Raw genomic sequence first — 15,070 nt, forward strand, 5'->3', positions numbered from 1 at the left:
AGTTTGAGAACCACTGATTTAAAGTCTTACGAAATGATGAACTGAATTTTTTTTTTGTAATATTGCATATATTTTTTGAAGTGAATCGTAAATCAATAAAAAACACATAAGTATAACGAAACATGGAAAGATGAGTAATTATCGACTTCTTATCATTGTTCCAATAGTACAAAATCTTGAATGATTTGAAAAAATTGATTTCTGTGGTCGACAAATTTGAATTTTATCTTGATTTGTCCTCTCTTCCGGAATTGGAGGTAAAAGATTTTGCTGTTCTGGAAACCGTTTTACAAACGTAGAAAAACATCGATTAGAATACAAATTGCGACGGATAATGAGTTCCATTCTTTTTCGCTGAAGTAAGGTTCTGGAATCGATCTCCGATGTTTCAGCTGGTTCAGTTTCCTCGGCAATATTACATAAATTGTTATGAAAAAATGATTTTCTTTTTATCTTCTTTGTCGATTTAGGATTTAATTTTTCAGGTAAACATTGTCCAGTAGTAGTAATATCTCCATAAGTCGATTCCTTTTTTAATTTCCTATTTTTTTGCCCGCAATTTGAATGTTTTAACTCATTGTTGGCAACGTTTAGAGTAAATTCGCTCTCTTCGATACTTCCAGATATTTCAACGATCTGCAGGATTGCCATCTTGCTGAACTGACTTGATAACAGAAACTTGTAGCTATCTGCGCCGATACGGTAGTTTATATAAGGTATAGGAATGATTTTATCAAAAAAGGCGTCTCTCTCGTTTTGTATCTCGCAGCAAATGACATGATCTCGCCCATTTATATTAAATTAAATATTTTTGGACAAGATAGAGTTAAAAATACATGTCACTATTAATCACATCAATACACCACATCAATGACCACGGCCTCCCATAAAGTGATATTATTTTTTCGAACATATTTAAGTAGGCTACAATACAATATTATTTGCTAAACTCGGATTTGGGAATAGATTTTGCAAATATGGATACTATATTATAACTCGTACCAAAATTGTCATAAGTGCAATCTGTTAATGAATCTTCTCTCTCTAAAAACAAACCAAACACAAACTTTCACAAAAATTTTGACAAACATTTTTTGATTGGTAACAAATACTTTTTATCCACCACGATGAAAATTTTTGAAATAGTATTTTAATTGATGCCTACATCAATTTCAAAACTGAAAGCCAATTGTCCATTCAAAAAAATGTTGGTCAAAATAATTTTTATCACCACTCCTAAACAAGATTGATTAAACAATTTTTCATGCATCAATATAAGCTTATTGTGAAAAAAAAATATTTTATGAGACACCTTCATATTAATTAACACAACATATCTATAATGTAGCTTTCTAGGTATTATGAACTGACAATAGAAATTCAAATTATTTAGAATATTTAACTAAATTGTTACATAAAATTGTTATTGACAAGTTATAATTTTAAGATCGGTAAAGATGGTTAAGGTCAAAATGATCTGACTTTCAAGTAGATAATACCAACGGGTTTATTCCGGAAATAAATAGGATTGTAGCTTACATACAGCTGAATTCGTCACTACCATATTATAGTGGGCTACGTTTAGGCGGTTCTTTCTTGCCTATGGAGATTTATAATTGTTGGTGTAGTTTCCTAATATTAGTGCAAAAAATACCAAAAAAATTCAAGCAGAAACAAATGTTGCTCCCAGAAGTATGCGACTGCAATGAGATGACTTCAATATCATCGATTATAGGCAATTTTGATAGGATAGGTAGTAAGTTGGTTCTCAGTGAGACATGCCGACAATAATCTTTTTAACAGTTTTACTTCAGTTTGATTTATTCTCTTTTCCTTTAATTATCGTGGTTATTTCCCTAATGCACTTGTTCACAAACTCATTATGTCGCTGAACACAAATGAAGTGCGGCATTGTTAATATTGTTCGAAATTGTAGACTAGACTGATATTTAAGCCATGAACTAAAACTGATTATTAGATTATAATTATTGACTCTTCATGTGTTTTGAGGTTACATAAGATCTATAAAAAAGTTTGTATGCGGTTTCCGATTCTCGAAATTTGAGGCCGCAATCGAAAACACATCCCTGTTCTGGACAATATTTGATCCGATCAACCTATGGATAATTATATAGAATTAGCCGAAGAAGCCGTCTAAACGTCTTGTGTAACCAATATGAAGTTCAGTGGATGAAGCTTATTTTTTATTCTTTGGAAACGTTGAATATATCCACTTTTCCTTTCTTTGTTTTACCATTACCGTAATATAGTTCATAATGTCTTCTCATGTAAAACTTTACGGTCTTTTGCTGCAGGTTATGAATAATTGGATAAATATATACAATTAAAAATAAGCCTCATAGAAGTCGCGTGGCAAAAAGCATCTTCAAAGAAATATTAAATGCTTGTCTCAATTGTGGTCGGCGTAGCACACTTGTCGACGTGACAGAAAATCAAATTTGTCAGTTTACAAAGTTTAAATGGTGGATTTATTACACATTTTTTTGGTGAGACTCAATTTAGGTAATAGTTACAAATTTTTAAAATTTGGGTTCTAAGCATTACAAGTAATGTGAAAAGTAACGTTGACTCTAAAAATATTATTTTGAATACAGCGGAGTCAAAGGGAATTTGCGAATGCCGAGAAATTGGTTTTCTATATATAAAAAAAAATAAGCATATTGGACATATAACTGCATATAATGAAGCAGACAAATATGATGCTGCATGTAATACAGATAAATGATTTGGAATTGAACGGCACAACGCAAACGTAAAAATGAATATATATTCTACTTTATCCATTTTGTTATTGAATATTGTAATAACGTTTGCCACAAACCAGAAATATTAGAGCCTTGTTTGGAGTGAAATGTCTCGAATGACAAATCCACGGTTATGTGATAGAAACCTTGTAATAGCTTGGTAAATTGTCATAAACCGGAAAATGATAAAATTAAATAGAAACTAAATTTGATGAACTGCATCTGTGGCTCTTGTTTAGACTGTAGAGCAGAAGTTTGCATGGACTTCAGCATTTTTGTTTAGGCAGAAAAGGTCGCATCAAATTAGAGGTCTTTTATGAGCTGCATTGGGAAATCAAAAAAAAAATAGTTAAACAAATTTGATCCATAGCTTTCTTCTTTTTTTTAAGTTTAGGGAATTCGTATAACATCAGTGTGAATTCTGAAACAACCACCAGCTACACAACGACTAGGCATGGGCATAATTGTCCATATACCGGTATATATATACCGTATATGATTGTTTTAATATAGTATATATACCGGCAATATAACAAAGAAGCAAACACAAGACACATAATGTATAAAAACTAGATGGTTTCAGACAGAAGAAATAGCCAAGTATGCGTTATTTTAATTAAAAATATGAATTAAAAAAAAATTCTCAAGAAATTCATGTATTCTACAACAGTAAAGGAAGAGAACAAAAATAAATGAATGGCAAAGCAGAGTTTTTTACGTTAATACTATCAATTTATATATAAATTACAATAGTTTTTAAAACATTTCATGAGGCATTTTGTAATAATTTCCAATATAGAAATGTAATGCTATTGTGATAGATATACATGCCAATCAAAATTTCTAATTTCCTAAAAGAACAATTACTTGTTGCTACCGACAGAAAGTCTGAGGTCTTGAAAACACTGTATATACCCTATGTTATCGGAAGCGTAAACGCAAATGAGTATATAATTATTAGATTAGTTGGCTCATGAATAGACGTCTAAATAGGCTATAGATTATTATGGATCAATTTTTGGACAAAGAAAATCGAAACTCGATAACCCAAATACTTAGTTTCGACATGACCAAAATTGAACTTGTAGGATTGAATTACCCATCGTATTTCCCCAAACACTATTTTCATTATAGTAATTAATAATGTCGCATTTAATAGAGTACTGTGAACGTAATTTAGGATTTTTCTTCATTGAGACACAGCATCCCAACAAAGCTCTGTTCAAGAAGCAAGTGAAACCTTTATTGAAGCTTTAGTGAATATGCCTGGTTAACATTATCTGTTTTGCACACAATGATTTCCCTGCGTATTTCAAAATTCAATTCATTGCTTAATTCATACAAAAGTCAAACAAACATGCCAAAAAAAATGTAGAATGAAAGTGAATCTACGTTATTGGCCCGTTATTTTGTAGCCCGTGACATCGCTTAAAGGATCGTCCGTTGGTTGAAGGGGAATTTTCGCGCGAATGCATGCTGCAAGTTTTGGAAGTCATTTCTCCTGATATAAAAATTTAATTTTCTAGCATCAGTCTTTCTATCAACACAATTATGAACCTTAACAAACATTGAACTAAAATTGATTATTAGATTATAATTAAACATTCTTCGTTTGCGTTAAGGTTACTTAAAATCTATAAAAAAAATCTATGCGGTTGCCAATTCTCAAAATTTGAGGCCGCAATCGAAAATATATTCATGTTCCGGACATCATTTGATCCGATCAAACTATGGATAATTATATAGAATTAGCTGAAGAAGTCGCCTAAAAGTTTTGTGTAACCAATATGAAGCTCAGTGGATGAAGTTTCCCTTTTTTTATTCATTAAAAATGTTGAATATATCTACCTTTCCTTTCATTGTTTTACTGTTACCGTAATATAGTTCTTAATGTCTTCTTGTGCAAAACGCTGCGGTCTTTTGCTACAGGTCATGGATAATTGGATAAATATCTACAATTAAAAATGAGCCTTTATAGAAGACGCGTGGCAAAATGAATCTACAAAGAAATATTAAATGCCTGTCTCTCTTGTGGTCGGCGTAGCACACTTGTCGGCGCGACAGAAAAAAAGATTAGTCACTTTGAATGGTGGATTTGCATAATTTTTGATGAGACGCAATTTAAGTAATAGGTTCATATTTTTAAATATGTGAGTTATAATTATAACCATTGCAAGTAATGTAACTAGTATTGTTGACTCTAAAAATATTGTTTCGAATACAGCGGGGTCAAAAGGAATTTGCAAATTCCGAGAAATTGGTTCTCTATATTCTAGATTCTAGAATATTACCTAGAATGGAAAACAAAAACCTTCCATAAGCAATATTAAATACCCATTATAAAAATTGCGCATGCAAAAGTCGGATAAACTACGCGATTTCCGCCGAAGTTTGTTTTCGAAACGGTTACGACAGCCGTTGTAATAAACGCGTCTCACAACCAATAATTTGATTGTAACGTAATAATGGACTGTAAGTTACGTTGAATGAAGGCGTTCGTGTATCTTTGACGTAAAAGAACAATGCACGATGAATCATGATATGGTTTATCGAAACAAGATGAAATGAATTGTAGTTTGCAAGTTATTTTTTCCTCAAAACAACCAAGACGAAAAGAGCCGCATAAAACCGGCGCAAAAGTCGCATGCGGCTCGGGAACCGCGGGTTGGCCACCCCTGATCTACTGAATGTTAGGTAAGGCAAACAGCCATGCCTGTTATAGTCCCGATATATGAGTCCATAACTAATTGAAATATGAAGCGAGACAATACAGCTCTACTTCCTGTTTAACAACACTTAGTAGTTACAGGAGCGATATCATAACCGTTCAACATTTCCATGAAAATAACTATGTGCAAGTGAATGATGTCTCAAGCCTAACTTCCGGTCGTGACATATTCCAGTTGTAATATTCCGTACTATTTTTATAAAAGTGAATATGAACTAGTGATTTTAGCGCAGTTTTATTAGCGCATTCTCAAGGGACTTGACACTACCTACACATCGAACTAATGTGTAGAGCAGGGGTTCCCAAGCCTTACCGGCCGATGGCCAAAATTCGAATCGGAAGGGTGTTCGCGGGCTGGAGAGTGTAGTTGCGCGATGGTTTAGCCATGACATTTTTTGAAACATGTTTGTTTGACTCATAATGGCGCATTATGACGTTTTACTCCAAAATTGGGATGGTTCGCTGAAGTTTGATTCGTTCCGATACAGAAATACGAACGCTGCCATTTCTTTATTTAAGATTTGAATAAAATCTGTTTCCAGAGTGTAGTTTATGTTTGTTATTTGACATCTCAAGCTTTCTTATATGGTTGATATCTGAATTCCTGCCCCATGTTATCCTAATACTGTACGTATATATAATTGAGAGGCTGGCGTGATTAAACTGTAATAATGACATAACAATTAGTAGTGTCTAGCTAGATCACAAAAAGTAGAAACAAAGTCTGTTGAAAATTATTTCACTTAAGCTCGGCGGGCCATTTTTTATTGTTACGCAGGCCGGATTTGGCCCGCGGTTTGGGAACCCCTGGTGTAGAGTATATTTTTTATCATTACGGTAAAGATCATTATACTAACTGATTTTTGATGATTGTTTCCAAGACTTTGTTGATGGCCGCCAGAACATTAATATGTCCATAGCTAATGGGATCTGTATATTAGTTCCACAAAAGCTGGAACAATGGTAGCAATTCCAAGTATTCTGAAAACATTTTTACATAAAATCTTGCTTTGCTAAAATCATAGATAGTTTCAATGACTATTTTCGCAATCTCAATGCGGTATCACATTTTTATTGAAAACAACGCCGGCAAATAGACCCTTTTGGAAAGTAGCCTACAACGAACGATGCGATTGTATTTTTTGTTGTAAATTTACGCATTGTCGCTACAAAACAACTCTGGACAACGGACAAGCATTTACTGTGGATAATAGGCTTGGAAATTGCCAAAAACGTATTCATCATCTCTTACTTTAATAATCATGAGATTTCTACACGACAAAGAATTAGAACAACCTGTCATGTCTATGTGCCCACACATTTCTAGAAGAGATATTAGTTGACTCGCACAATAAAATAACGCTTTTATTTTAGACAGCGCTTTTATTTGATCGAAAAAACCAACCATTGCCAAGGCATTTATTCCATTATCCCGAGTAAAATCCGAAGGTTGGTGATTTCAAAGACGAAGAGTGACATTGAGCACCAGGGTATTCAACCTTCAAAAATCTCTGATAGGCAAAATGGGTAATTCGTTGTATACCGAACGTGACTTTTTGGGTTGAGACAACACGTTCTGCTAACAAATGCAGACCATAATTAGATTCCGAGAAACGTGCATCATTTTGTGCATTGTATCTTGTATATATAGTAAAAACAAGAGACATCTCATGTATAGTGTATGGGAAGCAAAATATTTTTTTCTGGAAAAGGAATAAATATACGCTGTTTTTACTACGAAAGCAATTGGTCCTACGCAAGGTGTCGCGCTTTCAATCGAAGCAAAATAGATTTGCCATTGACGCTACTCAGGCAACTCACCAGAAGTGCTTTACAAGGCAAAATACCAACTACGAGTCTTGAGTACATAAAGAGCACTCAACCAGGTCAAAACAAAGTTGACAGTCCTATAATAAAAATAGCAATCAATGTAATAACGAGAATATCGGTCGGAGACCAAAGACATATCGATCGAAAGTGCGGGTCCGATTCATGACTCTATAGCGACACCGCGTGTACCATCACCTATTAATTAATAACTCGCTAATTATGCGACATAATTTATCAAAAATCAATAGGATTCTGGTCCGAGATATGATGAATGCACATGCAAAATTTGGAGCAGATTCATCGGCCGCCTTCGCGAGATATTGCGTTCATCTAACAGACAAACAAACAAACAGACAGACAAAATATGAGTCGATTTGACACTATGCGGAAAGTCATCACATTAATTGATTTGAAACCGTAATAATAACCCTCCTGTGACGAATAGCCGTTGCAAACTTTCAGTTTCATCATGAAATTTTGGGTAAAATTCAATTGGAATAGTTTTCATCTTTATCATTTTTTTAATGAATACTTCCATAACTTTTTGCAATACAGATAATTCAAAAGATATAACATGATATCATTTTTTCGAATTCGTCTCTGCAGAATTGAGAACATTCCCAAACTGTTAAGAGCAACTAAGTAGCAAAGAAAACATTCTTGTCTCCAGGGTTTTTTCTCAAAAAAGAAGCCGTCGGATATGAAAATACTCAACAAGTAGCCTATGTATCTGAAATAAATAATTTTACATATGGTGGTTAGGATGGAATTTTATTATTCATCCCCGGAAGAGGAATGCCGATAAGACGGCTTAACCATATGACGTCCGGTTATGGCATTCCTTAGTCAGTTATTATTGTTTCAGATGCATGAACTTGATTTCGTTCCTACGAAAATATAGGAAAAATCGTTAATCTTTTTGAATAAAAAACACTGGTAAAAACATAAATTAAAACCACAATCAGATGCTATTTCAAAAACACACACTGTCAAAGTAGACTACTACGCAAGCAATTAATTTATATACGCTGCGTTCAACAGTGATTTGGGTCTTTGTACCAAAGAGTTCTTTTGACCCATCAAGCTGTTGGATTCAGGTTTCGTTATGACGTATCGAGAACGCATGGCTTCATGTAGTCTGTATTTTGAACTCGGGACTTCGGATCTCTCCTGTGATGGAATTAGTTAAAAGTCATCACAGAAGGCCAAAAACTAAAAATTAAAGTTCACTAAGCGTTTTGAACAGACTAAGTCTCCCTTTTCAGAAATCGATTTTCTCGCAGTTGGGAGACAAATTTTATCTAAACCAGAGTTGGAGGACGAATCTTGCACAAACCAGAAGCAATTAAAGAATTTCCCCCACAGCCCTGATTGATTGGTCAATGTATCTAACAGAATCAAATTATTAAACCCCTGCATGCGCTGAGATGTTGAATATAAGAAAACAATTAATATCATTTACAGAGTTTTCGTTTTTCTCCGTCACAGATTTTCGCAAACCAGAGCCTGGGCGAAAGAGACGAAGGCTAGCTTGAAAAAATTGATTTTCTATCAGGTATGTCAGAATGACATGTTAAAAACTGTATTATTTAAAGAGTAAAACATATAGCAGATAAAATATTAAAATAGAAGGCAGAGTACATGTATTTCCAACCTCAAAAATTCATTCAATATACATATTCTGCAAACGTGGATTGCTTCAAGAAATACATTTCACATATATAACTCACCACTAGAAAATACTTTAGCAACAAGTTTTAGCCATCATGTGTTCTTAATAAAGTGAAACCACAATACATATTCAAGTAAACTTCAATAATTTTGAACAAAAGTCTCTAAATGCACTCACTTTCGAATAGAAAATCATGATTATAGCGCACAAACAGATTTATTTTGCATTTTTCATGTCCAACGTTAATGGAAACCACATCAAACAACAAAATATAAATTCACAAAAAATCTGCCAATTTTTTGGACTGAAATATCACCACTATAAATATTGTCTATATCAAGTCCAACAACAATACTAAGACCATCCGTACAAAATAAAACACATATGACGATTCGAAATTCTTGGAAAGTACAACAAATGATGCATTTGATTTTTTGTTGTTAGTTTACGCACTGTCGCTGCAAAACAGACTATGGACAAACATTTACCCATTGACAGATTGCCAAGCATAATACGCTTTGAAATTGCCAAAAGCCTATGCATCTTACTTAATGCATTATGAAGATTTCTATAGGCCTAAGCAAAATAAATGAGAACAATGTGTCATAAATTCTTTTGATTAAAACACAGTTAGAAAAAATAAATTAAAACCACAATCGACTGCTATTTCAAAAATACACATTGTCAAATCACAAACACAGATTTATTTTGCATTTTTCATGTCCCACACAAATGTAAACCACACCAAACAACAAAAAATCGTCAAATACACAAAAAACAGCCAATTTCTTGGCCTAAAATATCACTACTATAAATATGGTCTATATCTTCAAGTCTAACAACAATACTAAGATCATCTGGGCAAAATGAAACACATATGACAATTTTGAAATTAACAAAATTTTGAATGGCCGATAAAGATCGTTTCTTTAAAGTTGTGTCTGAGGGTACGCTCCTGGTACTGGACTCACACCCGATGTAAAAAGATAGGGGGAGAAAGGTACAAAAAACCTATCTTGGAAAGAACTCTGTGTTCCGAAAGCTTGTTTTATCCCTGCAAATACAATTTAGGAAAATGTCAATTTTACAGATGAAATGCACAATGCAATGGAAAAGTAATTTTTCTTGCAAATGTTAAAATAGGTAAAACAGAAAAATCAATTTATCATATACCTACTACTGCTTAAATATAATATTTGAACAAGCTGGCAACTAATTTTCAGTGTGCACTTTATTCAATTTCTTTCGTAATACCATTTACATTTGTTAGCTGTTTGTCAATAGTACCACTTGATTTGTTTTCATCTTACTAGGAATTCATGTCGATTGTTCTATGCTATGAGTGGGTTTACCTAATAAGAAAAAGGTTGAGAATCCCTGAATTATATAAATGAGAATAATGCCTTGATAGGATAGTATGTACGAGAGTATATACAAATACATACCTTATACTTTGATTATGTTTTTTATATTCCATTATAACAGTTGGTGGTAAGTTGAGAACTCTGCGCAATGTGTCTCGAATTCTCGTGGTAACTTGTGAATTATTTGCAGTTTTATTCCATATAGATATTATATCTTCCTGAAGTAATTGAATAACATATTTGAGCTATAGTGAAATAACGAGACTGTGGGTGCAGGAAAAAAATTTAAATAAACAAAAAATGATTTTTGAATGTGTAACAGCATAGTGAATACAATTAGACACAAGAACCACAAGCCAGTTTTCACTTGCCAGAATCTGTTCATCACATCAATAACAAGCAACACCACTGAGCAGGATGGTGCGAAAGCGTGCAACATTGATAAACATGCCCAAAGCTGATTGATGGTGGGTAGGCCTCGTTGAAGACCCTCCTTGAAAATGATAATACTCAACAAGTGCACCAATCATAACCAAGCTACAATTAAACTTAAATAGGCCTCATCATGACATGTCAGTGAGATCAGCTCCTTCGCTCGCAGCCCAGGAAGGATTGCACTACAACCCTGCAAGTCCTAATCAGTCCCATTGAGAAATGTATATATAAAACATAGGTGTTATTTGTGTATTTACCTGGAATCGAAGCGAAACAACAGCTCCACATACTTCATCACCAACCATAAACTGTTCACCAACCATTGCCATAATTAAATTCTCCCAACATCTAGATGTAAAATGTTTCCTTAATCTTACAATCCATTTCCCACCATCTTTGTTTGCTTCATCCTTATATGAAAAAAATAAATAAATAGCAAGTGAAAACAGGGGATTCAAATTTCTGAACATTTCAAAGTTCATGAATAAAAGAGAAGCTTCATCTAATTCTAAATAACAAATTCATCTAACATTCACAGGATTCCTGATAAAAAATCACAACCCCCCCCCCCCATTTCAATCCATGATACAATATATTCCACATGTATAGCGTAGTAGACAATAGACAAGTAAAAATAGACATTGTGTCAATGTATGGATATCAAATCTAGTTAACCTCACAAAATGTAACATTCAATCAATAGCATATTTCCATCAAATATTATATAATATTCAAAAATTTGCTGAATGAAACACTATAAAAAAAAATTCACAACATTCATGAAAGTAATGGTAGTCCATACATATTGTACATATAGATGAGGTGATTTAGGGATGACTCTTGACTTATTTGAGACTATGTGGGCAATAAATTTTTTGAATATTTTTCCTATGACCTTTACTGCCTAGTGCCTACCTCCCACAGTGGTTTGATTCCTTGTTTGAAAAGATGGATATCACAATGGCCATTCAGGTCACCAGGACGTTTCATATGACTGTATGCTTTCCAAAATTGTTCAACCTAAAATGGAATAAAGCCTATTCTAGTGGGTTAAAACTTTATATTTTTTACACCAACTTCGATGAATTACATGATTAAAAAGTTGAAAATGAGTCAATCATGCAGTCATTGAATAGATAATTAATTACCGTGATTACATGTACAATTGAATGTAGAAATCCCATCGATATAAATCAGATACTGATATCACACTACACCACCCCACCAAGAATAAGGATAATAAAGGAAAATAAAAATGTGCAATGAGTCATGGATCTTGCAAGGTTTGGTGCTTTCCCGCTTTTATGTTTTTTTAAGTACCTTCAAATATGCCTACTTATTTACCAATCTAAATTTGAATCATTAGACTCGTGTGTGCCTCATATGTGCTCCAGAAGGCTAGTATAATCAAAATAAAAAAACACAATTATAATTTTTGGTAGGAATAAATCTCTATTTCTCCTATTTCCAAAGTGCTTAATTGAGAGCCTATTTTAGTCCATCCTTTATTATTAAAATATATCAATATCATTCAAAAACTGTGGTCCTATCAAATCAATTAAGTTTTTCCCATAAAAAGTTATGCTACCACTGGTGATAGGATAGAATTTACATATTTATCCGGGAAAACGAAAGCCGACAAGAAGGATTAATCATATGGTAAACCACGGCCTCTCGTCCGATTACCAGTACATGTCAGGTATGGGATTAATTAGCCAGTCATTTGTTTCTGGAAGCACGGACTTAATTGTGGAAGAAGCCTTCACCGACCAGCGGTTTCGTGAACCACACTACGGCGGCGAGGAATCCAGCAATCCTCTCACACACAAGCATCCTGCATGGGATACGAACCCATGCAGTGTAATCAGACGTGTGGTGGAAAGCGTATTCCTAATGCTTAGCACGATGCGGCACACCGTCGAACCGCTGATTATTCTGAAACTTTGGTAAAATCTTGATTCGCTTTAAGATAAAACAATTTTCACCCTCGAGAATTTGATAGCAAAATTTAAGAATATCCAACTATTTTGTACGGATTGTATGGATGAGGATATCGTAATCAAATCATAAAACCTGTGCATGAAAGATACTCACAGATATAAACGTCGCTACTACTCTGATATTTTTTTCAAAAGCTGATGGATCAGCAGGGCGACCTGGAGGCCTCTTTGAATACCAAAAACAATAAGAATATTGTAATGAATGTTCTCCTGAACCAGGTTTTACTTCTCGATGCATTTCATCTGCCATTGTTGCAGGTTTTATAGAGATTTCCTCTCCACTGTCATCATCCTGTAACCTACAAATGAAAAAATAAGTTAGGTTGAGTTAACCAGTTATTATTTTCAGATATACGAACTCTATTTGTTGATGATAAAGGACTGAAGGAAGTTGTAACAGACCAGAAGTTACATAAAAAAAGGGCTCGGGAGCAAGTTTGAAATTCCAATAGCTGCAGCCCAGTGCAAGAAAACTGATTCCAGCTACAAAGCTTCAGTTTATTTTACTCGAAGCTGGCCAACCAGCGTCCGATCCATAGACATGTTTTTTGGTATGACCACTACCATCGCACACTAGCCCAAATTAAGTTCCGCGACAGTCTGACAGTGTGAAACAAATTCATGATGTACCGAAAGGGTTTCAAATTTTGAAATTAATCTCCCAATGTTACAAAGTTCGGCTAGCTTTATAATTGTATTAGAAATTAAATATTAGAAATAAAATATTTTATTATTAACTGTCAAATACTTGAAATATGGTAACTTTTCGTGTATGGTCAACTGTCAGACTGTAGTTAAAATATACAGATATACCAGTAGATGGGTCTGGTATAGTTTAGTACCACATGCACTTCTAGTTGGCCTGGCTTAACAATTTTTGCAAATGTCATTCCTAACCCGTTCGTATCGTTAAATTCGTTATACTACGCCCACTGGAAGTACTTGTGGTACTAAACTATACTACTGTACTAGACCCCCAGTACCGGTAGACTACTGCAGTACTGGCACACTGTTGATCAGTATATTGCAGTATTTACTGACTGATTTATATAGCAATAGCAAACTTTATATAACTTTTTTTATGTGTATTTAGCCTATATAGCCTAACTAATAATTGAAATTTCAGTAATTTTCCCCTTGATCGGGTATCGGTACTTCAGTACTTACGCACTAAATTTGTTGTTCATTGTGCAACCGTACGGTACTGCCGTAGTTGACAGCCAGATCATAAAAAATGAATATTTATGTTATTTCTGTATTTACCGGTAATCAATGTACAGCCTGACAGATGTATCGTACCAGTATTTACGTGGTATTTACAGATTTATGCTAGTTCTCTGTAAAAATAAAACATCCGACTGTCAGAGGAAATTTATCTGTCAAGTGTCAACCAAAGTTACTTCAGCCCACACTTAACCTGCGGCCAGTGGGTCAATCAACTATTTTCCTCTATTTTATTCGCTTTATAAACGGTACCGGTATTCAATAAAAATTTGGTTGCTCCGATAATATATAGACCATTTGTGATATACGGTATCCCACGCGAATGCGACACCAAGCACGGCTCAGGTACACCAATGACATTAAACAACATGATAGGCAACTCTGACGTCACTCCATAAGACTACAGGCGAAAGATTGTATTTCATGATACGCTCCAATGCACATATTTATCGTCGCCTTTCACGACCGTTTTCCGCTCGCTTTTGCTACTCGGCGTCTTTTTTACGTGTAGTACCTGCCTTTTTGCGCTTGTAACGAAAGAAAATAATCTCTATATCTAAGACGTTTTGCTCACTTGGAAAGCTGGGATGGCAGACAAGCTGTAAAGAGCAATTCTGGACATCATAGACGTTTTTTTTTTTATCAGAGAAGATTACAAACGCGATAGCGGAAAGATTTGTGTGGAACATTTTGCAGATAATGACAAAGTTCAAAGTTAGTAATTTTATTGTTTGCGCTTAATGATTAAAATTTCATTTAAAGAGGGTGTCATACAAAACTGTTTTTACTTTTCTAAACGGTGTTTAAAAAAAAAAATTTTTACCTAATTTACTGGCACCTTTTTCTTGTCAATACTCTAAGCTGAGGTAATAAACAAGACAATACATTTATGTCATCTGGAAGCAAAATATGCACACTAATTAATAGTTTGACACATTGAGATAATACATCATGACAGAAAATACAAGTTAAAGATATGTATGACTATCCCATGGTAATTAAAATTGATAAAAATTAATAGGGGCTTTGGAGTATGAAAAGTTCAAGACAAA

At 34.1% G+C, this 15,070-nt stretch overlaps 1 protein-coding gene across 2 annotated transcripts; it reads right to left on the bottom strand.

The window, feature by feature from the left end:
- Positions 1 to 7,821: 7,821 nt before the first annotated feature.
- On the bottom strand, positions 7,822 to 14,181 carry LOC120328047 (eukaryotic translation initiation factor 4E type 2-like). 2 transcript variants are annotated; one of them, XM_039394434.2, is made up of 6 exons: positions 14,058 to 14,181; positions 12,889 to 13,093; positions 11,710 to 11,814; positions 11,052 to 11,204; positions 10,441 to 10,577; positions 7,822 to 10,049 (listed from the first exon to the last, which is right to left on the bottom strand). In XM_039394434.2, the coding sequence occupies exons 2-6, from the start codon at positions 13,042 to 13,044 to the stop codon at positions 10,007 to 10,009; spliced, it is 594 nt and encodes a 197-aa protein (XP_039250368.2). In that variant the 5' UTR covers positions 13,045 to 13,093; positions 14,058 to 14,181; the 3' UTR covers positions 7,822 to 10,006. The 2 variants fall into 2 exon arrangements, with proteins under 2 accessions (XP_039250368.2, XP_039250367.2); XM_039394433.2 differs by having other exon boundaries at positions 13,962 to 14,145.
- Between the last annotated feature and the right edge of the window lie 889 nt (positions 14,182 to 15,070).

The sequence above is a fragment of the Styela clava genome, chromosome 7, assembly GCF_964204865.1.
Source record: "Styela clava chromosome 7, kaStyClav1.hap1.2, whole genome shotgun sequence".
Lineage (NCBI taxonomy): Eukaryota > Metazoa > Chordata > Ascidiacea > Stolidobranchia > Styelidae > Styela > Styela clava.